We start from the raw sequence: 25,671 nt of genomic DNA, 5'->3' as shown, positions 1-25,671 counted from the left end.
TAAAATATATCTCGTTGGAATTTGTAATGGCAAAAAGTTTACCGGAACGCATTCCGGACCATTCCGGCTGAAAAAAAACGCTGTATATATATATATATATATATATATATATATATATATATATATATATATATATATATATATATATGGTGAATCGTAAGTAATGTTATTAATTTCAGGAATTTATTCTTTCAAATATTACAACGAAAAAGTTTAATACAATTTTGTTCGTTTTTGATTACTTTTCGAGATAAAAATTGTTTTATATGAAACATTTCATAGTGTATTTTAGGAAAGCCATCGATTTAATTCCCGATATACTCAATTTAAGAGAACAGTGTATTATGATAATAAATTAGCGGTATTGAAAAAAAAATTAGTTTTGTTCCTTAAATGTGTAGAAATTTGATTCGAACAAATGTAACATTGTAAAATTTCTTTGCAGAACGAAAAGTTACATTTGTTAGGATCAAATTTATGTACATTTAAAGAACAAAACTATTGTTTTAAATCATATATTATCATGATACACAGCTCTCTTAATTTGACTGAACATACTGGGAATTAAATCAATGGCTTTCCCAAAACACGCTATGAAATGTTTCATATAAAACAATTTTTATCTATAAAGGGAAGCAAAAACGAGTAAAATTGTATTAAATTCTTTTGTCTGAAATATCTCAAAGAATAGCCCCTTGAAATTAATTACATTACCTGATTCACGAGATTTACCGTCACTTAGGAGCTTATTTCCGAAGACGTTCTGAACAAACGTCATATAAACATTTTTTTCATTTTTCGTAATCGCAATATTTTCAAAGTTACATTAATTTGAAGTTGTTAGTAAAATATCTTTTTTCTTTAGTTTTACGGTTAAAAAAATATTACAAATAGAGAATGATCTATTCAGAAGTGTCATTTCTTTAATTGGCTAGTGTTCTGAAGCTAAAAATGTGTTATTAATTGCTTTGTACAAATCTCATTTTTCAATTTTTAACTAAAAATGACATCATTCTTACGTGCTTATCACAATTGTTATAAATCATACGACTTTAGGGATTCGATTTAATTATGCATCCTAATGTACAGACTTAAAGAACTTTCAAGAGTGACGTGTTTTATAACAATTGTTGTGATAAGTGCGTAAGAAAAGTATGTAATTTTGTAGTTAAAAATCAGAAAGAAATTCTGAACGAAGCAACTATGGAATTCACAACACATTTTTAGCTTCAGAATACTAGCTAATTAAAGAAATGATACTCCTGAATAGTTCATTCTTTATTTGTAATATTCTTTTACCCTTAAAACTCAAGAATAATGATATTTTACAAACAACTTCAAATTAGTGTAGCTCTGAAAATATTGAGATTAAGATAAATGTTTATATGACATTTTTTGATCAGAATGTCTTCGGAAATAAGCTCTGTGAATCACCCTGTATATATATTCATATTCGTACTCATATGCATGCGTAAAATAACTCTCGTTTCTATCATACTCCATGAGTGAAAAATTTTGGATATTATGCAATACATCATATATTCATTATATATGAGGTCTCGCCTACCTCACTGAATATTACACGACTACTATGAAGTAGCCAATGTGTATTATCACCATTTAATTCGAGAAAAATTCGTTCCGGCACCGGGAATCGAACCCGGGACCTCTCAGCTCTACGCGCTGAGTGCTCTTTCCAACTGAGCTATGCCGGGACACGATCCACGGCACCGGCCGAACTCCTCTCGTAATGTTTTACGGCCTTACTACCTGCACTTTAGACAATGTAAGTTATAGGCTACATGCAGGAGCGCATATTTAAATGACTTTATGGCCATATTCAATGTTTCTCAAGTTAAATGGTGATAATACACATTGGCTACTTCATAGTAGTCGTGTAATATTCAGTGAGGTACGCGAGACCTCATATACAGAGTAATTTATATAGAACTGACACATTTCTTTCTTTCTTTATTTCAAAACGAATGATGCTAGCTACAATTTGTTATACCTCAAATGTAGAGTATCTTTGGGAGATTACTAACCTCTACAGCAAATGTTGAAAATGCTTTATTTATTCGGCTGGAAATTCACTTAATGACCAGTTTTTAACGTCAAATTAAGCAGGAGTTTTGATTCCCTTTCACGATGCGCAGATGTTTATTCTTTATTCCGTATATTTATTGTCATATTCTTTTAGAGATTCAGTTGTTTTCAATTTGTTTACCAGTCCCAGTATTGTGTTTCTTCGGGGGGGGGGGGGATTGCGAACACCAAATTCTCTCTGGTATGCCCTTTGAGTAGCTGTAATTAAATTCGTAATCCAGTATTGCTTCACAAGGAAGAGCCGTTCATTTAATGTGTACTGCATTTTCAGTGACTAAAACAAAATGTCGAAAACAGATGCCAACAATAAGCAATAAAGAATAAACATCTGCGCATCTCGTGACAGGGAATCAAAACTCCTGCTTAATTTGACGTTAAAAACTGGTCATTAAGTGAATTTCCAGCCGAATAAATAAAGAATTTTCAACATTTGCTATAGAGGTTAGTAATCTCCCAGAGATAGGCCTACTCTACATTTCAGGTGTAACAAATCGTGGCTAGCATCATTCGTTTTGAAATAAAGAAAGAAAGAAATGTGTCAGTTCTATATAAATCACTCTGTATAATGAATATATTATGTATTAACTGTTAGCAGTTGTCACAAACTGATGTTGAATATGGCCACAAAGTCATTTAAATATGCGCTCCTGCATGTATGACTTACATTGTCTAAAGTGCAGGTAGTAAGGCCGTAAAACATTACGAGAAGAGTTCGGCCGGTGCCGTGGATCGTGTCCCGGCATAGCTCAGTTGGAAAGAGCACTCAGCGCGTAGAGCTGAGAGGTCCCGTGTTCGATTCCCGGTGCCAGAACGAATTTTTCTCGAATTAAACGGTGATAATATTATGCAGTTCTTTGAAAAAAAATGTGACTTTTCAAGCGCATTTTGAATTTTTTCTTGGGTAACAAATTCTGATAGCATGCACAATCTCTCCTGTCATTTGTTAATATTTACATTGTGCCTCTATTCACAGAGTCCACTGCCTTGGGCATATTGTCCAAGTATAAATGGTACTGTCGTGGCCGAGTGTGAGAAGTCGTCAGAAACTGCATACTTCTGGTATCGCACCACATTGGATGCAGCACCAGACATGGACAACAACGGCGGACTCAAGTGGTGGATTGTCATACTACTACTGTTTGCGTGGATCGTCGTCTTCTTCATCGTTATGAAAGGCATTCAGTCTTCAGGAAAGGTAAAAACATAACACCATATAATTAATTCATCTTGTTAGTCAGTGGCGGCTCGTGAACTTGTGGATTGGGGGAGCTGCCGTAGATTTTGGTACATACAAATTTCACTTCTAATATCATTACTAATAAGTATAGGACAAAAATAAATGCACTACATATCGAGAAATCAAAACTTCCTGACTTAGTTTGGAGATGTCTGTGGCATTATTTGCCATAATCGCTAAAGAAAAACTAATACCATCGATTTTAGTCTGAATTTCAAATCGGCAGACACCCAACATGCAATCTACCTGTTCATCCTGAATTGTTTTAGAATTACCTTTAAACAGTGGCATGTTCCAAATGATTTTTGAGAGGCTCTTTTAGATTACTCAAGAACTGTAGCAACCCACGAAATACACCAGGGTTCTTCGAATCGTTTTTTCATCATGTCCTCTAAGGGGAACTTCATATTGGCCACAAAATTTGATACAATTAATATTTTGTAAAATAATTTCACGATTTTTTCTCACTTCTTGATTATGTTTGAGAATGTTTGTCCTGTTCGCTTCATTTAATTGCGCAGCAATATTAGCTTTGCCTAACATAGCCAATGAAACAACATTTTTCAAGTGAGATTGCGAAGATTCGTGCTTTTTAATTTTTAGGGACAAATGTCCTAAATCTGTCACACCACTCCTAGTCCATGCAGGATCACCACCGAAGAGGAGGCAAGGAAAACAAAATACAGAATTTTTTTTGTTCACATCCACGTAACCACAAATACTCAGCGTGAATTTCATTGTTATACTTCCTTACATATATGCACTATTTCGGCTGGATGAAGCTTGAGTAAGATTTAAGTCGGGTAACGGACGACCCTTTAATTTCACTTCATTACATCAATATTCTCCGCATGGGAAAGCTGAGAAAAATAAAATTAATATTCTGTAATTCACACACACTCATGCTTGCACATTTGCACTGGTTAAGTTACGGTATTAAGACGTCACACCAAAGCAACACTCAGATATACTGATGGTGAACAATTTTCTAAAACTGGAAAAGAAGTCTCTTTCGTATTTTACGTGCTATATCAAAAGGATTCTACTCGTGCAATCATTTTGAGTTAAGGCAAATATTAGGTTCTGCTGGAGGCTGGATATATACATAATAATAAGGCAAAATACAATATTAATTTCGTTATATTATCTAGATAAGATTCTACAACAATAAGTGTGTGAAGAGAAAGAAAAATTGTCATTAAGTTTCAAGGGAATAGAGAATCCATTTGACGTAGCATTACAATAGCGGTGTGGGAGGGGAGGAAAGATCTTCCCTTGTAGCCTGGCTCTGCAAGCCACTGCAGCGAAATATGAGTTTTAAACAGCGGCAGTTTCCCTCTGCTTCCCTTCACCTCTCTACCCCCTGACCATGCAAGACACACTCTCTATGAGCTGCCCACCCTGCAGATCCCAGGACGACTTTCAATGCAGTGTCAATTCCAATACAGTCGACGCGCAAAAAGATTATGCATAAGATAATAGTACATATACCCGGCCAGATAAAATATAAAGCAATTTACCAATAAAAGCTGTAACAATTATTGTTCTACAAATTAAAACAAATATTATTTTTATTTTCCTGTCAAAGCAGGGAGTGCTGCAGCTCCGCAGCTCTTATGGACGAGCCGCCCCTGTATGTTAGTATTTGGCGATATGGATTAATTCTGAAATTTAGAACACCCATTTTCATGTGTTTGTTATTATTAGAGTCTATTATTATTATTATTATTATTATTATTATTATTATTATTATTATTATTATTAATATTATTATCATCATCATCATCATCTTCCCAAACAGAAATTTCTAAATTAGGGTTTGGGTTGAAATCAATAAAATATTCAGATGTTTTAGCTTTTCAGTTCATTGCTGTTAATTGAACACAGAAATTAATTCTATGGCATTGCTGTGTGTTTCAGGTTGTGTACTTCACTTCCATGTTCCCATACCTCGTGCTCACAATTTTCTTCATTAAAGGGTTAACACTCAAAGGAGCCAGCGCTGGACTCATTCACATGTACACACCAAAAGTAAGTAAAGTACTTATATGCGAGCGAAAGATAACTGTGGGGTTGCCACCATCTCAAATTCATTACAAGATTTCAAAAATCAAGTCCTAGATCTTCTTGTGATCAGGGTTCGATTTATAACATTTCTAGCTCCATAAAAATAGCATAAAAGTATTTAGATATAGCAGCAGCCTTACTAAAACATCAGTAACACTTGCACTCCAAGTCTGTGTGTCGTGGGATAAAGGGCCACAAAGGGTCCAGTCATCCCATATATAAATCGAACCCTGCATCGGATCAAGGCAACAAAATTTTGAACATTTCAAATAAATAATAACAAAAAATTAATTAACGTATTTCTTTCTGCTCTGTATTTGTAAGATTAATGCAGTGAAATCTTGTGCTGCACAAATTGATTTTAAAAACATGCGTTATTTCTAAATAAGATAATTTATAACAATGGTTTCAAGTTAGTTGATGAAATACTACATTTTGTTGCATCTGAGAGACTACAAAGGAACAATTGTTTACTTTCATTGTCAATTCTGATACTCTTAAATATAATACGTCACCTTGTTATTGAAAATTCTGAAGATACTTTCGCGAATTGTTGTTAATAAATAAAATTAATAGCAATCTATTAAAATACTATTTGGCAGAAAAATAAGTATTAAATACCGTATATCGAAACAGCATTATAAAAATTCTACTATTTGCTACTATTGCATGTGTGCAATTTAATAACATTATTCAACGAATAAAATTAAATTACTTGCAAAACAGAATTACGTAAATGATAATTATTATGAAACACAACAATAAGACATCATTATGTTTCCTTATAATGAAGTTCAAAAACAAACTGCTATCTATCACGGCATACTAAATACTATTGCCAACTACTCAGGGCGGAAATACGAAACAACAATACTTAACCTCAAAAGTAAGATAAGCTGAAATGTTACATTAACAGAATAAAACACTACGTAATTGAGAGTAATGACGTAATCACGGATACTATATTGCGATTGTTTGTCCAGTATTGTGCGAGGTGTCTTATCAGATAAGACGCTTCCTTACAGAGCATCTTATCAAGAAACACAACTGTGATTGGTTGATTTTAAGGAGGTTTTGAAACGTTATTGGCCAATATCGCAAATTCATTCTATAAGTTGAATACTCGTTATAAAGGGAAGTGATCCGATCAACTTTTGTCAATAAACATTTATTCTTTCATGGAGAAATACGGATTTTTAAGCAAAATTCATTGCCTATATTTCACAAAAATGTGGACTTACAATAAAGACACGTACATGAACTTTAACTGTAACAAATTTAACGTCCAAACACAATCATTTTTTATAAATTATAAGACAGAAGCTCCATATAACAGGAGTTCCAGCAAATAGGCTAGCAGAGCTCTCTGAACACTCAACATAAGGAGCTCCAAGTTCTTCCTCATCAGAAGACTTCATCCCAGCCTATTTTTTAACTAGTGCAGATCATAGATGAAATGAGAGGATTCATAGAGGAAAACAGGAGTACCCTGAGAAAAACCCTCTTCAAGGTCTGCTTTGTTCATCATAAATTCTATCAAAACCAGGTCAGGCATCGAACCCGGGCTCCCTGGATGGAAAACCAGTGTACTAATGTTTGAGCCAGATTCGACTACACAGAGGCTTACTTCTCAACCCAAATATAATCCAGATATCTTTTTATTTTTCTTCTGACCTTCATTAAATCAGTACATTACCAGCTACCATTTCATAATACATTTTTTATAACTTTTCTTTCTTTGTTTCGTCTTGGTATATATTTTGATTCTATAGGACTATACTACTCTTGGTCATTTCTTACTTTGCATTCTCTTTAAGTGTTCCAATTATTTGCTACGATTTTCTTGTATCTTATCATTAATTAATAGAGAGGAGGGACCCGAAGGCTAGCACTGCAGTCTCTAGTGGACTTATTGTGCTTTACCACTTCTATATTGAGAATTACTTGTATTTTAAATCCAAACAGTCGTGTTTTTGTAGATATCATGACGCAGCTGTATGGTGCCAACTCTCGATTCAGGTTCCGGTGTAGTCCCACTAGAATAAGATCGAACCATTTTATGTGAATATTATTGAAATGATAATGAATTCTGAAATCGAGAGTGATGGCGGAATGAGTGGAAAGAAGCGGGAGAATTCCAACAAAAATCCTCAGGAACCTTGGCTTTGTCCACCAAAAATAAGACACAGCCATTGTCGGGATTCGAACCCGGGTCCGCAGTCATCGTAAGCCAGTGCTTTGCCAACTAAAATACCAATACTGTATATATAGAGTGTCCCAAATTGATGTATATACTCTTTGAAATATCATTTCACAGCAAAGAAGTGAGATAGAAATACGATTTTTGCGGTTTATGATTCAGAAGTCAATGGAAAGCATGGATACATGTTCAACTGTTCATAAACAAACATGGCGGTGCAATTATTGTTCGATGAACGTAAGTGGATACTGAAATGTTATTGGAAAGTGGAGAATGTTGTTGAGGTTCAACGACGTTGGAGAGTTGAATTTGGAACACAACCACCAACAAGGTTAACTATCACAAGAATCCGAGACAAGTTTGAAGTCGACGGAACGGTGCAAGATGTGTTGAAAGGGCGGTGCGGAAGAAAGAGAAGTTCCACCGATAACGAGAGTGTTGATGCAGTCATGCAGGCTTTTGCACAATCCCCAAAGAAGTCAATGAGGCAATGTTCTCGTGAGATTGGTATCAGCAAATCCAGTTTCATCGAATTTTGCGAGCTTAAAAATGGAAACCTTACATCCAAAGACTTGTCCACGCACTAAATGAGGACGACCCAGAGATGGAAAGGACGAAGAGGAAGTGCTGCGGAGTTCCCGCCTCGATCTCCGGATTTAACCCCTCCAGACTTTACCTATGAGGAGCTCTAAATGACACAGTGTAAGCCACAAAACCACAAACACTGGAGGAACTGAGAGTTCAGATTGAACATGCCTGTAATGATATTCCATTAGCAACAATCCAGTTGGTATGTCGCTCTGTTGTACGTCGTTGTTGGGAGTGTACTGTGGTGGAAGGGGGTCATTTTGAACATGTACAGGCTTAAGGAATACAAAACCGCAAAAATCGTTTTCTATCTCATCTCATTGCTGAGAAATAGTATTTCAAAATGTGTATACATCAATTTGAGACACTCTGTATAATAAAACTGACTGATTATGAATTTCTCAAAGTTAAATATCATATATCTTAAATTTCTGGCAAAATAACAATAATTTAACGCTACCAATATTATTTACACAGTTACAAGTCTCAATAATGCAGGTCACAAAAGAAACCTTCGTAAAAGTTGCGTCACTCACATAATTGGTTAGCTTTCATTTGTACGATACTAAGCAACTCAGGAGTATTAGTTATGGTAATTGAAAAAAAATATATATTCACTTTCTTTTTGAAAACACAGTTTGATCATCTATTGTAGCTATATTACATAGAGCTCTTATAATGAAGCTTTTCTGTCTCTTCGTCCAAACTACAATAAAATTATTTAATCTCTTGAAGGTTTAACTACGTTTTAAGTTACTAGTACCGGTACTTCACATGTGAAACTCATTCATCTCTGACTCCTGACTGATGACCTTAAATTCTAATTTAATTTTTACTTTTAGAAATGTTATGCAGTGCTAGTATATGTTCCTAAATAACCATTTATCTCTTGCAAATTATAGTAACTATTGTAATATATTTTAATTTACAAAATACATGTTTTCAAAATTGTACGAGTTATCTGTTTTCTACATTGAAGAATCATTACAATATTAGTTACGCCTATCATTGGCTTTATTGGAAGCCACAACCAAATTTCTATTCTATTTTCACTTATTCCTGTTAAACTTTTCTTTTTTGCAACATTACAAATTGTAAGGCATATAGCAGAATAGGTTACTTAAATTATATGTTGAGTTGTCATCTTCTCTCCTCCCACGAAAGGCCAAGTATCTCACTGGCTGAGCGTTCTTGGGGGGGGGGGGGGTGAAACTGAGAGAGGAGTTTCCGGTAGCAAGACTGTGCAGGCCGTTGTTTTGTTGCCCGATCACCAGAAGCGCTAAACGTTTCAATGGAATTTTCTGATTGGATGCTAGTGGGAACCATCATTGCATATGAGATACATCTCGTAGGCACAGAAAGTCACACAGAACAACAAAACGGCCGCCATATTTCTTTTGAGACGAGAGTCTGATGACTATTTTATGAGTCATTTGTATGTTTATGTTATTTAACTAAGAAAATAAGTGAAAATTTCATCAGAATAACTAATATTTTATTTATACTTGTTCTGTTGAAATTTTTACTTATTAGGCCTACTTATTTACATACTTACTTACAAATGGCTTTTAAGGAACCCGAAGGTTCATTGCCGCCCTCACATAAGCCCGCCATCGGTCCCTATCCTGTGCAAGATTAATCCAGTCCCTATCATCATATCCGACCTTTCTCAAATCCATTTTAATATTATCCTCTCATATACGTCTCGGCCTCCCTAAAGGTCTTTTTCCCTCCGGTCTCCCAACTAACACTCTATATGCATTCCTGGATTCGCCCATATGTGCTACATGCCCTGCCCATCGCTTTGCTGTGGTCGTGCCAGAGAATCAGTCCTATTCCGAGGCTTATTGTCGGGATTCGTAACAAGCTGTTTTTACGGTGATGGGTTGTTAGCCCTTCGCCCAACCCCCAAGCTGGAGGACCACCCCTTATCGGCTGACCACGACTGCTTATTCAATATATTCACAGCTACCCTCCATATCTGGAGGCCGTCTCCTCTATCCGCAACCTGAGGACGCGCCATGCCGCGGTGATATGGACTCACAATACATGGGTTTTTACTTATTATCTTAATTAAATAACATAAACACACAAAAATAATATCATTCATCTTTAACAATTTTTATAATTTGATCAACAAAACCACCAATATCGCGCTCAAATTTTCAAATGTTAAGCTTCACAGCCAAACCACCAGGAGCGCTTTCCTGTCATAACATGCACCGTGCATTTCTATTATTTCGTTGTTCTGTGGTGTACTCCCTTTTATTGAGAGAAAAGAGCGGAACAACTGAATAATACCCACGGCAGACCACTAATCGATAGTCGACGCTACTCGCTGGCCATTAGTCACCGGGCCGTACCGAGCCGTATCAAACAAAAGACAATCGAAATGGTGGTAGTCAAATTCGCGATTATATTATTCTTAAATAATTCACTCCATTAGTCAAGTTCAAGGTTTTATGTAGTACAACGGCGGTTTTTTGAATGCATTAAAAGAAAATACAGATGTAGTAAGATCTTAAACTAGGTTATCACAAGGAAATGAACAGGAAGAAAGGTGTGTTTCACGGAATATTATTAAAATGACGGAAAGTAAATTTCCGGTTAATGTTCGCCAAAGCGTAAAGTACGTAATTATGACCGCGTTGCTGTTTTATTTCTGGCCTAGACAAAAAAAAAAAAAATCTAGCCTTTTACGAAAAAAAAAAAAATTAGGGACCATGAAATTATTCACCGCTTTCATTATAGGCCTATCATTGTTTATCAATATTACGAATCAAAACCTGTCATATTATATAATTTTAACTACTACATGGACGAATGAAATCAAATTTTATGTTAAAATTAAAAAGTTTCGTCAAATACATTCAAATGATAACATTTAGGCTATATTATATAATATGTAAATGAACTTCATGTTAAAATCTCCTTTCACTTCCCTATCCCTAAACTAACCTAACCAAAGCTAAGCTAACCTAACCTAACAAAGCTAACCTAACCTAACCTAACCAAAGCTAACCTAAGCTAACCTAACCAAAGCTAAGCTAAGCTAAGCTAACCTAACCTAATCAAAGCTAACCTAACCTAACCAAAGCTAACCTAACCTAACCTAACCTACTCCCATTCCTCGACCTCATATCAATTATCACGTGCAGCTCGTGACAGGATCATATTACCTGTCTGCACATGAGCGGACTTGATTAATAAAAACCTGAACTAACCAAACCTAACCTTCGTATATGCAAGGTCTGTAACCGGAGTAAGAGGGGATTTCAATAATTTAATCTGCAATGTACACGCGAAAATAAATTCACGTAAGGATCACGCTCCCACTGCATGAGAGGTCCGCGCATGCGCTACAGCAAAACTGTTTCTGTCCTGAGCCTCTCATCTAAGCCAGTCATAATTTACTCGCAATATTTACGCAAATACACCTTGTAGCTAACACTGGTGCTATCTCTCAGTAATGTTCAGAACGAAGGAGGCAGAGAGAGAGAGAGAACAAATTTCTCCCGCCAACTACGCCACACACCAACGTCATATTCTTATGTTGGTGACATTGTGTATTTAGTTAAATTTGGTGGTAAACGTAATGGCACGGTTCAAAGCGACCATGGTAATTCTCCAGTTTAGCAAAAAGAGCATTAGAGTTAAATTGCAGGAGAGTTGAAAAAGGCTAACAAAAAACAAGTTATTTATCAAATACAGAAATCTATAAAGTTATATGATTTAAGCAATATGCAAATTATAATGTCTTCAGAATACCTGTATACTAATACATAAATAATATCCTAATGGATACAGCATCTAAAATCATGCGTACTTGTTTAGACAATTCAAAGATTATGAATCAATATGTTAAAAAAATAAGGTGGCAACCCTATAAATAAGAAAATGTAGCTATAGTATGCATAGCTAAGAGAAACAGTGAAAGAGTACAATTGTTCCTTTGCAAGAGCAAATGAATTAATATCTTACCTAAGGAATGAATCTGCTACTTTTCACGCTTACCTTTCCTTTTCATATCTAACACAGTAAAACCTCAATCATTTAACCCTTAGGCCACACAATAATGCTTGGCTTGGGTTGTTAGTTGAGTGTCCTTGGTAGTATAGAGAATAATAGTTACCAGTATGTGTTACTTGTGTTTGTACACATGTACGTTTACGGGACAGACGAAATATTTTGAATATGAAGAATTATGATGATGAAGTGTCACTTATGTAAGTTTTCAATTATAATTTTAATAGATTTACTTTTATTCCCGATAAATAGTATGTGGTTTTATACAGATCAAAAAGTGACACATAACAAGGATAGTAATTTTAGTATAATAATAGTGGTCCATCTTTCATATTGTTAATGACTTTTCAGTGTCATAAGAAATAATCTCATTATACAAAAATGGCTCTAATGGAAGTTTATTTTCTTGAGAGAGAAAAATTCTAAATAACATAAATATTGGATTGGTGCATAAGTTCGTAGCGTAAATAAATTCTTGGTTGCTATGGAAACATGGACAGGAGATAAAAGAAAGTACAGAAAAATGCTACGAACTTATGCACCAATCCAATACATTGCTACTTTATTGCAATAATTCCGAAACTGTCAAGCTTATCTGCAATTGTAACAAAATATGAGGATTTATTTAAATAAGTAATGCTAACTTATAAAAGTGAAAATAGAAGGGCACATTAAATGTTTTTTACTTTTTCGAAGTTATGCAATAACAATTTATCCTAACTGAAAACTATTCAAGGACTTTGGCTTTAAAATATCAGTGATACTTAAGATGTTCGTTAGCTTTAAGAATAATTACAATGAATTCATGGTATCATCATTACACTACTAAAAGTTTCTACTGCATTACTGGTACAGGTATATTTAGTATTACACGAAAGATCTACAAATGTTTCAAACTATATTATGTCACATAAATCCAAACATTTTCTACATAACATATCAGTATTTTTATAACTTTGTTGCATTGTAAAATAAATGCACTACGGGCATATTTTGTGTGACATGTTAAAAAATAAACTTTTTACTACGATGTTTCTGTTCTTTCTAATAACCCAAACAAAAAAGTTTCATACAAATGTTAAAACTGTTAATTTTGTGTCGTTCATAACAACATGAAAGTTGCTTAATGCTTCCAAGTATAATAACTCTTCTATCAAAGTCGTCTGCTTTTTTTATATGGAATTAAGTTCTTTTAAGTGTAGTAATCAACAAATAACTAAGTCATATATATACTTTAACCCTTAAATTCACAAAGTATCCAATAGGATACAACAGGTTAATAGGCTATATGCCATAATTTTAATGGAATAGAAAAAAATTGGTAGAAAAATTAAATTTAACCAAAATTTCATTGTACAACAATATAAAATATGGACATTGTGATAGTTGTTTTCTTTACAGTCCGACACGGTTTAATAAACTAGTGTGAGAAATGAAGTTTTACGAATTTAAGGTTAATACATACAGTATAAATTGAGGTGCCCGAGATCAAAATGGGCTATGTGACTTTTTTTCAGAAAGTGAGTTATTGACGTCATTGGCAAGTTTGGGTTGAAGACTTTACACTGTGAAAGGTGCAGTTTCAAAATAGTTTATTTTAGACATGTAAAATGCATGGAGAAAATTAGTACTTGTATCAAAATGGGATGTTATTATTAATGAATTAATCAAAATGGGATATGTCAGCCATTATTTGAACAGATCAAAATGGGCTATATTTCATATCTTTACGTTATATTTCCAGAGCACATGAAACAGAATCTCTATGTTTGCCAAAGTTTGCGTGGTTTAACTTTTTCCGCTAGATTTTTCAGAAAACTAACATGGTTTAAACCTTAGTTACGCAGTAATTATACAATTCTGTTGTAATTTATAAGGCAAGGACTGTATTGCTATGAAAAAATATTTATTTAAACTAATGTAATAGGCGTTAATTTATGAATTACGGTAATACTACATCAGACAGAAGATTACAGGCTATGACTGCTCAACGTATTCATCTGCTAAGAGTGAAAAGTTTTTATGAAATCAAGAATGAGATGTCTCCAGACCTTCTCACTTTGATCTATGACTGTCAGCAAAATTTGACATTTCTACGTCTTCTAACCAAGCAACATATTAAGCCAAGCAATATTACATGTACAATGAAACAGTAGTTGAGCAGAAATAAGACAAAACATTGAGACATAGTGCATTTTCTTAAACATGCTAGAACATGAGACTTCTAAAGGAAATTCTGAAGGAATAGACTAATATGTAATGATATGAATGGAATTGGGAAAATTCTTTTGATCTCAAATGGATGAGAGTCACAAAATCCTACTATAATATCGATGATCTGTTGATGGTTCTACAGTGAAGCTGAAATATGACGGGGTTCTATTCCCTCTTCTTGGACAAAGTTTTCTACCCTGCGACAATATATTCGGAAAAGTGGAGAATCAAATAAAAACCTAAGAGGTAATTGTGTTGCCAAAAGAATATCATATTATCACTGGGGAACATGCAACTGTAATCAAGGTTGGCAAGAAGAATGTCCAATCCGTAAGTGAAAGAAATTTACAAAAGACATGATGAAACCGACCAGCTCCATTCTATTTAAGATCTCAGAATTTAAACACCTTTTTTCTTCATCTTATTTAAAGGACAAGCATGTTTACGCTTTTAGAGCAAAACTATTTATCATATGGCCTATGCAAACGAGGAAAATTTTTCTGTAGGTTATCAATACATCGATACATCATGGATGTAGAGGGATTGTTGTAGAAACATTTTGGATTGTTCTGGGAAGGAGAAGACCATTCGCAGCTAAACCTGCAAATTCGTATGACCAGGAATGTGCAACAAACGAACAGGATCGAGAAGAGGACGTTAATGGCCTTTGCACATGCTTTTCCCTTGTTAGGTTAGGTTAGGTCACGGTGGCTACGGGCGATTAGGACGACCCTTTGCACATCGGTCATACTAAGAGCTATTGTGCACCCCGAATTTATGGGATGAATGAGGATGAGGTTGTACCAGCCAACTGGCCGCATGTCACCCCTCATCTGCTCACCCGATGGAGGCCTTCTACCCTCACACCGAAAAGGTGATCAAGCAGCATAGGATCCATTCCAAAGGCCCTTCCAAGGTGTCGGAGTGCCCTTGGAAGTGCTCTTAAGGAATGAATCCTGACAGAGATATAGCGGAAGGTCCACACCTGTAACGGTTAGCGCGACTAGCCGCGAAACCAGGTGGCCCGGGTTCGATTTCCACTCGGGGCAAATTACCTGGTTGAGGTTTTTTCCAGGGTTTTCCCTCAACCCAATATGAGCAAATGCTGGGTAACTTTCGGTGTTGGACCCCGGACTCATTTCACCGGCATTATCACCTTCATCTCAGTCAGACGCTAAATAACCTAAGATGTTGATAAAGCGTCGTAAAATAACCTACTAAAATAAAAATAAAAAATATAGCGGAAGGGTGGGAACCAAAGAACGGTTGGCTATTGAATGAGATGAGAAAGATGAATTATTTGATATGAAAATCTAAATTCTTTTTCTAAACGGGAGGGGAAGAGAAAATGGAACATTGCAATGAAAATTCCAACCCGGCATTTGCCTAAGCAACATTCAGGTTAGTCGGTCTGGGAATCGAACCACGGACCCCCCGAATGCGAGTCCCATGCGAAATACTCGGATATTTTCCTTGTTAAAGATTCCTGTGAACATGTTTGAAGAGTGATTTTGTTATAATTTTCGTAAAATATGCAATTACTCTAATTATTAAGTAAAACACTTTCAGTTTTTGAAGTTTATTGTGACTATTTTGGGAATAGTGCTATTAAAAATAAAATAAAAGTATTTCGAAATCTTTATTTTAACGAAATCATGTTCAACAGCATAATTAGATCAAGTAATGTAAAATTAGTGTAATGAGTTTCAAAATAAATGTATCAAAATGGGATATCAAAATTTAAATTTTCTTACAAAACGAATATTTGAACATTATGGTTTGAATAAACATGGTAGGCATGTTTACTACTGACGTCTTCATCAATTAGAGCCATTCCCGCATTTGTATCTTTCTTGTATGAGATGTAGGACATTTTTGCGTTTTTCTTAAAATTTACTTTGGATGACATAGCCCATTTTGATCTCGGGCCCCTCTATTGGAACATTTCATTTTTGCTTGCAGAATTATCACTCAAGAAGAATTTTGAAAAAAAAAAAAAAAGTTTATGTTCTTTCATGTTCGTTACATAGCAACAGTAATTATTTGCTTTAATATAATTGGTAATCCTAGAGTGTAATAATGTGCAGACATTTTTCCATGAGTAATATCTTGAACTGATGCCATTTTCACAGTTATGCGTGGTTAGAGCTAAGAGGTGACAATTTCCAGCTTGAGCTGGTGTTACCACTGCCTGTAGCTTTGTTTCCATGAGTTAGTTTAATAGTTCAAACTCGAGATGATCATTTTTCTACTCTTAACTACTTCATCTATTTACAAAATGAAGTTCATAATCTGTTTTATCATTATTTTATTGCAGTATCCGGATCAATAAAGTCACAACCAAATTATGATATTCATTTCTTTTTTAAATCATTTAAAAATACAGTAAAACTTCGATAAGACGCGCCCACTTATTACGCTATCCCGTGTAATATGCTTTTTTTTTGTCCAGTCCCTGCACATTTCATATATAACGCCTTTATAAAATACCCCGTTTGTTGTGCTCAAGTCTCGCATAATACGCTGTTTTTGTGGAATATTTTCGATGTAATTTTCAGCAATGCACTGTAACAGCAATGAAACATCTTGATCATTGAACTCACTGGTGCCATTAACCTGAAAAGTATTGGTATTCGACCCTTTACCTGCGCATTTAAACCTTCATACTTCATACCTTAGCATACCCCACCCTCTTGTTACGCTCTCTTATTCGGCTCCTTACCTGCGTGGTTAAAGCCTACATACAGTTACAATAGGTTCGTTCCAACAACAGTTAAGAACCGTCCGTAACCATCGTGAGCATGCGCAGTACAGAAAAAGGGTTCCAACACAATCCGAACCAGTCTTGAACCGGAAACATGTACTGCAGTCGGGCGTTCCAACAAGCTTTTGACACGGGTTCGGAACGGTCAGAAATAGTCCGTGGATTGAGGCATGTACGGAAGAGTACGCGAGACGCGCATGCGCATAAGCTCACCAACGTCTCCTGGATACTGAAGAAAGACATGATCGACCGTTCACATCATTGAGGTTAAAGATGAAAAGTGATAATACAGACGAATAATAAAACTAGAGATTTAATTTAAATTTTCGCCAAAAAGAAAGGGAATGGAAATTATTTGGGTATTGAAACAGTTAATTACAATTTCAACATGCAGCTTTGATTAAAAGTATAATAAATAACGTACATACATCAATAATTAAAAAAATAATTATTTTTAGATGAGAGTCCCCCAGTACACGACATTGAATTATCGGAATTTTTGCCTTCTATATTTTTTGTCATCTTTTTTATAGAAAATGATCGAAATTCTATTTTCTGCAATTAGAATTAGCTGCGAAACGATAATAATTAAGCATCCCGTTCTTAGCAAAGATGATCACAGTTATAGCATCTCTGGATTTAGTACATAACGATCCGCGAAAGCGTTCCAACAGCGTAAAGTCCAGTTTCAATCCCATAGCAGATGCTCAACTAGAGCATGCGCATAAGATGGTACAGGAACCGTACATGAACTGATCCTTGAACCGCTTGTTGGAACGAACCTAATACCTCACCCTCTTGCTAACCCTCTCTCAAACAACATTCCTCACTCGGCCGTAATAAAATTCTGGAAATTTTTGCTGGGCAATTTGTTGTCCTTTAATGTATTGAAGTGTCTGTGAATGTGATTACAATGAGTGTTAAACGAAAAGCCCTCTCTGTGTCGGAAAAATTGGAAATCTTACGAAAGTACGATGAGAACAGTACTCTTACTCAGAAACAACTCTCTGATTCATTAGGAATCCCATCATCGACATTAAGAACGGTAATAAAAAATCACGACTCAATCACTACAGCTGTGATGTCGGGCGGATGTAATCACAGGAAACTGAAGTGTGGTAAACATGAGGACTTGGAGAACACGCACACGGCAAACAACTATAAATGGCTTTTTTTTTCCGAAAGAATTAAATACAGTACATATTGTAAATGTGTTTGACATACAGTACAGTAATTACATAATGGAGTAATACTATATTACCTTTCATGAATCATGTATTTCAATAAAGAAAAATGCTAATAGATGCTGCATATAAGTCAAAATTAGTATACCCGCCTAATACGCGGTCCCGGTTAATACGCGGTTTACATCTGGTCCTTGAACAGCGTCTTATAGGGGTTTTACTGTATTGGTATAGTCCTAAACCTTATTTTGTTAATGATAATAAATTCTAATAGAAATTAAAATGTGCAATAGTTTTGAGGATATGTTCCTGTATGAAAAATGACATACTATAGAGAAAGAAAGATGGGTTATGCTTGGGTCAGATAACATGTTGGTCATTAAATTTACTAATTGTATGCTTCGTACAATGACATGTTATTTTTCAGCGTGTTGTTGAACATTCAGAAATCAATAAATGTTTTAATTCTGGATATGTCTGTTTGCATGCTCCAATGGTATTCAGAGTACAATTTCTTAATTAGAACATTAAACTGAAGTAAGTTATACTTTACCATAAGGACGAAGCCTACGTATTGTAAATGAATAAATGAAGCAAATTCCACAACATAAAAATGTAGGAGTCGTTGATTGTTTACAATAAATATTAATTCTGTACAGTAAGAGAGTTAATCCATAACTGTGAGATTTTATAACTGATATTACACTAATTCAGAGGAAAAGATCAAGTATGATGAAAGTTTAACTTGTTAAGAGCAATTATTTATCATGTTAACCACAAAAAGTTACAATTTTCCTCAGATTTTCCGAGAATAATAATATAATACTAGTATTGTCCCTGAAGTCAAGTTATTTTCATGTTAATCACTGAATCTAGAGTTAGAACGATGAATTTTTAAAGGCATGACTTCCTTCAGAAGAAAGTAAAACTCGAGATTTTTTTTATCTAGATTTGCGTCACATAAAATACCCTGTTCCTCAATGAGGCAGCTACAAACATAATTTAGAAGTAATTTTTTGCTTAAGTCTCCGGCTCTGAAAACACAAATTTTTGCACCTGGGAATGGTAGTTATCTCTGATACTCACATCAGGAAAACAGAAATCAGATTTTAGCATTGGTGCAAGGGTTATGAAGACTTTTACAATAAAAGATGTAGGTCATCTCATATTATTTGCAGATGAAATAAGTATAGTAATTACAACCAATAACTCCAACACATTCCAATCTTCAACAGAGGAAATTCTCTTCAAAATATGTGACTGGTTCTCAGTCAATAAATTGGTATTAAATTGTAACAAAACTAACATAATTCAATTTAAATCCTGTCCAAATTCAACATCGCAAATTTCTAGCGCAATAATTAATAATAGGCCCATATTAGAAACAACAACAACCAAATTTCTTGGCTTAAAAATCGATAATGTGTTAAACTGGAAAAATCATATTAAAGAAATTACCCCCAAACTAAATTCAGCTTGTTTTGCTATTAGATCTATAGTAAATATCAATACCTTAAAAACAATATACTTTGCATACTTCCACTCGGTAATGAGTTTTGGAATAATATTCTGGGGAAATTCCACAGATAGCAACAATATATTTCTATTACAAAAAAGAGTAATTAGAATAATAGTAGGTGCCAAATCTAGGGAATCGTGTAGGACTATTTTCAAAAAACTACAAATAATGCCCATGGCTTGTCAGTATATCTTTTTATTAATAATCTTCCTCGTATGTAATCGTGAAAACTTTGTAACTAATTCAACAGTTCATAGCATAAATACACGTCAAAAAAATTACTTTCATACTCCTTCCGCAAGTCTATCGTGCTATCAAAAAGGAGTGCGTTATATGGCAGTAAAAATTTTTAATAGCCTGCCTATCGATATAAAAAATGAAACTCAAAACATAAAATTATTTAGGGCCAAATTAAAGAAGTACCTAATTTCTCACGCCTTCTATTCTGTAGGTGAATTCATGACATTCAATAACGCTTCATGAAATTAATACAAAAACTATGTGTTGTACCAGTAGACTATATTGTAAATCTCGTCTGTATATATTTCATCTAGACTGTGACTATAAATTAAGATTTTATAATAGTATTAAGTTTTTTGACTTGTTCTATATTCTAGCTGTAAGCACGTATGGAATATTAATAAATACAATACAACACAAGGTCGTCAAAACTTGCGGAAGAAAAATTGAATTAATATTATCAATTATAAAGGCACATAAATATCTCGATTGACTGATTTACATCGAGACTTACCTTAATTCAAAATCTACTCTAAATCTAAAGCTAACATTAATATCAAAGTTTGTTAAAAGTTCTAGCTTAAAAAAAATTATTGTACTATTAGTATCATAATGGAAAATAATATTACATAAACGTTGTATGTACATTAATGTGTCCTTTCATAGCACTCACTATACCGGACTGTTAGCATTTTCTCTACATGAAACAAAAGTGTTATATACGATATGATAAGATGTGGGCTATGTATCTCTAGAAACTACAAAGAGATGTCCTCATTTTCTTGTATTTGGTTGAATTCGAACTGTTTATAGTACCATACAATATATTATAATACATATTTTATGAGCCATTTTTGTGAAAAGCTGAATAATTTTATAGATGTCTGTTATGTCCTTACAATTTATCTTTCGAACTCTTCTGCATTGTCTAATTTCATAATTAACCAGTTAATAATTAAGAAACTAAAACCTTCAATCAGGATTTCCATATTACAGCATGTTTTATGGGAACAGAATAACACCTTCTCTCTAACAATCATTCCTTTTCAAAGGGTCTTCATAAAAGAGGAACCAAATTGAATATTAAAAGCTTGCTTCATTTTTATTGGAGTTTTTGTCTTTCTCACACAAATGACTTCCAATGTCTGCAGACAAAGTTTGATATTGAGGTTTTACTGTAAAACTGTCAGTGCCATGTATCCATCCCTCCCTTTGTTGTTATGTGGTGTACAGTTTACTATCAGTGTCTTAAAAATATGTTCTTTGTTTATCATGTTTAAAGTTCATATTATATTCTGAGGTCAGTGCTGTGTAGGGTGTTCATGAATTGTGAATTTGTAGGGATTAGAAAGGAGGTGTTAATGGCCTGTTTTAAGGTACTATCCCAGCATTCACCTGGAGTGACTGAGAAAAACCATGACAATCCCCAGTCAGGATAACCAGCTGCAAGATTTGAAACTCCCGAATACGAGGCAGACATGCTTCCGCATGGCTACCACGCTCGGTAAATAAAGATTTAGATTGTAAAAAGGCTCTTCTAATTCACATTGCACTATAGCCTGTCAACTGTTAAATTTTTTCTAGGAGACGTTCTGATCAAGAATATTAGATCAAAGATATTATGTAAGAGTGTGTAAATCATCAGTTACTCTGATACTGAATGCAAAAAAAAAAAAAAAAAAACAAAAAAAAAAACAAAAAAAGAATCAAATTTCTGAAATGTACAAGGAAAGGTTTATACTACGTACATAGTGTTTTAAGAAAGGCAACTCTAAAATTTAAAAGCCTGGGCATCCAATATGAAGAATGAACCTAAATAACTCATATCATTATTAAAATTATTACCGTTTCATTTGAAAGAGACATTTGCATAAATATGTTAGGTTAAAATTAATAATCCATTTTGAATCTTGCGTACACTACTTTTAACACTTGAATATAAGTACATCATAAGAACATCATAAGAAAGACAAAACAAAAACTTAACAAACACAAAAACACGCAAAACACAACACAAACACAAGAAATACATTACACTAACATACGAAAACAAAAGCACACATAAGATCGCATCTTCATTCAGAAAGCAGAAATACAATATAGTATACAGAACAGAAAACACACTACAAAGACATCTCAACACACAAAAAACACAAACAAATAAATACGACCACACAGGTGTATACAAACGCGACAAGTTCTACATTGGATAGACAGACAGATCATTCCAAACACGCTACAAAGAACACATTAAAGCAATAACCAGAGGACACAATACAGCTACATACGCCGATCACATAACCAATGCTAATCATACATACAATAACATAAATGCGGACATGGAAATCCTACACATACAACCCAAGAACCAAAAACTCAACACACTAGAACAATACGAAATATACAAACACACTAAAACACACCCTGATCAAATTCTCAACACACAGATCAATTTCAGTACACACACACTATTTGACTCCACTTTTCAACACTTTTCAACAATCAAACACACCCACACAACAGGCAGAGAAGTTCGAGATGACGCCGAGATCTAGTAGGCTCTGAGGATGGTGTGATGAAGCACCGAAACAGCTGTAAGCCACACAGCCTTACATAATTAACACGAGTAAGTCCGCTAGTTAATCAATTACTTAAAATTAATAATGATAGGGCTCCAGTTAGGTTGATATAAGACAATGGGGGCCCAATTGTAAGTCTATATTCGTTTGAGAAGATACTTTTTTTAAATAGGTATATAAGTACATTCATTTGTCATTTTAAAATTTGTGATAAGCGATCTTCCTCTTGTTTTGTTCAATAAGAAGTATTGTTACAGTATACAAAATATATTGAGTTCATGACTATACTCATGGCAATTTATAAGTTATAAGTACCTATCCTATCTATAACTTTCAACCTTGGTCTTTCATTGTTCAGGAGAAAAATTAACGAAGGCTGATTAATGTTATTTTAATTTCTAGTATCTTTACACAGTTGCCAGTTATTTCGCTTTATGTAGGTGCCAGTACACTCATTATAATAATTCTAATTATATTTATTGATATCAAAAATCAAATCTGAAGCAATATTAATTCCATAGAATATCACTTTAATTGAGTGACATAACTTACGCATTTTTTAATTATAATACGTTAAGCTTAAATAGAAAGGTTCAAAGACATAATAAAATTTATGTAGAAAGTGACATTATTTCTTATTAGTTATAGAAAATAAGTTCCTAAACATTAAGTTTCTGTAATAATATATTAAGCGAATCTTCTACTGCTACCATAAGACAATACATGGAATATCTTATGATAAGAGTGATATTTGTCCTGGAAAATAATGATTATGTACCGTTTTCATTTGTAATTATTTTCTTACGAAAGCTGGCTATTGAAATATGTTAATCAAATTATTTTTCGCTGTTAGCATAATTCAACAGTTGACAATTACCTTATAACACATGTACACATAGTAACAATATAATATTCAAAAGAAGTATGTATTGCTAGTACCTGATTTAAAATGAAAATCAGAAGCCAATATTGAAATAAGAAAAAGTTTTTATAAAATGTATCTGTAAGCTTATTGCACACTTACAACGTTTTATAAAAGAAGCAAAAGAGAGAGAGAGAGAGTTGCAAATAGATATCAATTGAAAGATATTAAAGAATTTATCAAGTCTGAAATTTAATTAATTTAGTTCAAGATTCTTCATCTAAAAAGTTTATAAGTAACATGCATATCAGTGACAATTACTTTAATGTGTTTGTAAATTTAAATTTCAGTCTTTAAAAGCATGGTTGCAGATCTTGATCATTCTAGTTACGTTTCATGGATGCCCAGGGCCATTATTAACATTCTTCATTGGCACCTTCTGAAAATGTGTAATTATATTTCAAAATAAGAGAATTTAAAATACAATAAGAAATAAATGTGCATTATATTAAAACTAAACGCTCAAATATTTCGCTGTTAGCAGTCAATGAATGAAATTGAGTTTGCTTCAAATGCGTGTCGTTAAATGAAAATCACAGAAAATATCAAGTTCTCAATTTTCAAAATTTGTATCCGTTTAAGGAAAAGGAATGCAATATACGTATATGTATTGTGAACAATATTTGGCAGTGTATGTTGAAATGTCCTTCATTGTTCCCAATAACCTGCTTATTGTGCGCCTACACGATTATCTTATCCTGTGCCCATCTTTACCTCCAGACAGGAAATCTATGCCCATTATTGAACAATTAAATAGTAAACAATGTGAACAGGACTGAGTACCTACCTATATACGAAGTTCTCTCGAGTCATTACACAAACACAGGAATTAACATTTTATATTTTCCACCAACATTTTAATCACAAGAGCTAAACCTATATGAATAAGTAGGACAAACCAGAATTCAAATAAAAACAGTCACTGTGTTTCTGATACCTTGTTCTGACCTTTTATGAGGAACATAAGAAAATTAGGAGCCATATTTCTAAATCCCCAATGCAGTCATACATTTCTAAGATCCCTGATATGGTACCCAATTCAGTCAAAATGAAACTGTAATATTTTCTCACTATTTTTGTGATTCTTTTTATTCAGATGAAACGAATTCCTTGCATGATTACTCCTTGGTTTTAACTTTATTCAACTTATACTAAGCATCATGGCACACAATTCAGAGAATAAATGTTTCTCTGCATAAATTCATCTCTTTTCATCATGAAATGGTATCATACATAGTGCATTTACAATGTCCCTCTTCATTTTGGAACTATTTGAGATTTGGTTTTTCGCCAAAATACAGAAAATACGTATTTAAAAAAATTCTTGCAGACTACGTTTTTCTTAATCCAAGTGTTTATGTAGCCTAATAAAAAAACATGTACTTGTGTATGTGGGGGGAGGGAAAGGGGGGCCGCTCAGATGAATGTATTCCTATTTACAATATCCATTATATTCATACAGAATTAACTTACTTACTTACTTATTGGCGTTTAAGGAACCCGGAGGTTCATTGCCGCCCTCACATAAGCCCGCCATTGGTCCCTATCCTGAGCAAGATTAATCCAGCCTCTATCATTATATCCTACCTCCCTCAAATCGATTTTTATATTATCCTCCCATCTACGTCTCGGCCTCTCCAAAGATATTTTTCCTTCCGGCCTCCCAACTGACATTCTATATGCATTTCTGGATTCGCCTATATGTGCTACATGCCCTGTCCATCTCAAACGTGGATTTAATGTTCCAAATTATGTCAGGTGAAGAATACAATGCGTGCAGTTCTGCATTTTGTAACTTTCTCCATTGACCTATAACTTCATCCCTCTTAGCCTCAAATATTTTCCTAAGAACCTTATTCTCAGACACCCTTAATCTCTGTTCCTCTCTGGAAATAAGAGTCCAAGTTTCACAACCATACAGCACAACTGGTAATATAACTGTTTTATAAATTCTAACTTTCAGATTTTTTGACAGCAGACTACATGACAAAAGCTTCGCAAAATAATAATAACAGGCATTTCCCA

At 34.1% G+C, this 25,671-nt stretch overlaps 1 protein-coding gene across 3 annotated transcripts in view; it reads left to right on the top strand.

The window, feature by feature from the left end:
* Positions 1–25,671, top strand: part of LOC138695781 (sodium- and chloride-dependent transporter XTRP3) — a 476,534-nt gene that overhangs the window by 407,043 nt on the left and 43,820 nt on the right. For all 3 annotated transcript variants that reach the window (XM_069819976.1, XM_069819975.1, XM_069819977.1), the window contains 2 exons: positions 3,080–3,301; positions 5,264–5,374. In XM_069819976.1, coding sequence (XP_069676077.1) covers positions 3,080–3,301; positions 5,264–5,374 — 333 coding nt within the window. The remainder of the gene's footprint in view (positions 1–3,079; positions 3,302–5,263; positions 5,375–25,671) is intronic.

This window comes from Periplaneta americana, chromosome 3 (genome assembly GCF_040183065.1).
Source record: "Periplaneta americana isolate PAMFEO1 chromosome 3, P.americana_PAMFEO1_priV1, whole genome shotgun sequence".
Lineage (NCBI taxonomy): Eukaryota > Metazoa > Arthropoda > Insecta > Blattodea > Blattidae > Periplaneta > Periplaneta americana.
The sequence above is the reverse complement of the archived record's forward strand: the minus strand, read 5'-3'. Positions and strand labels throughout refer to the sequence as shown.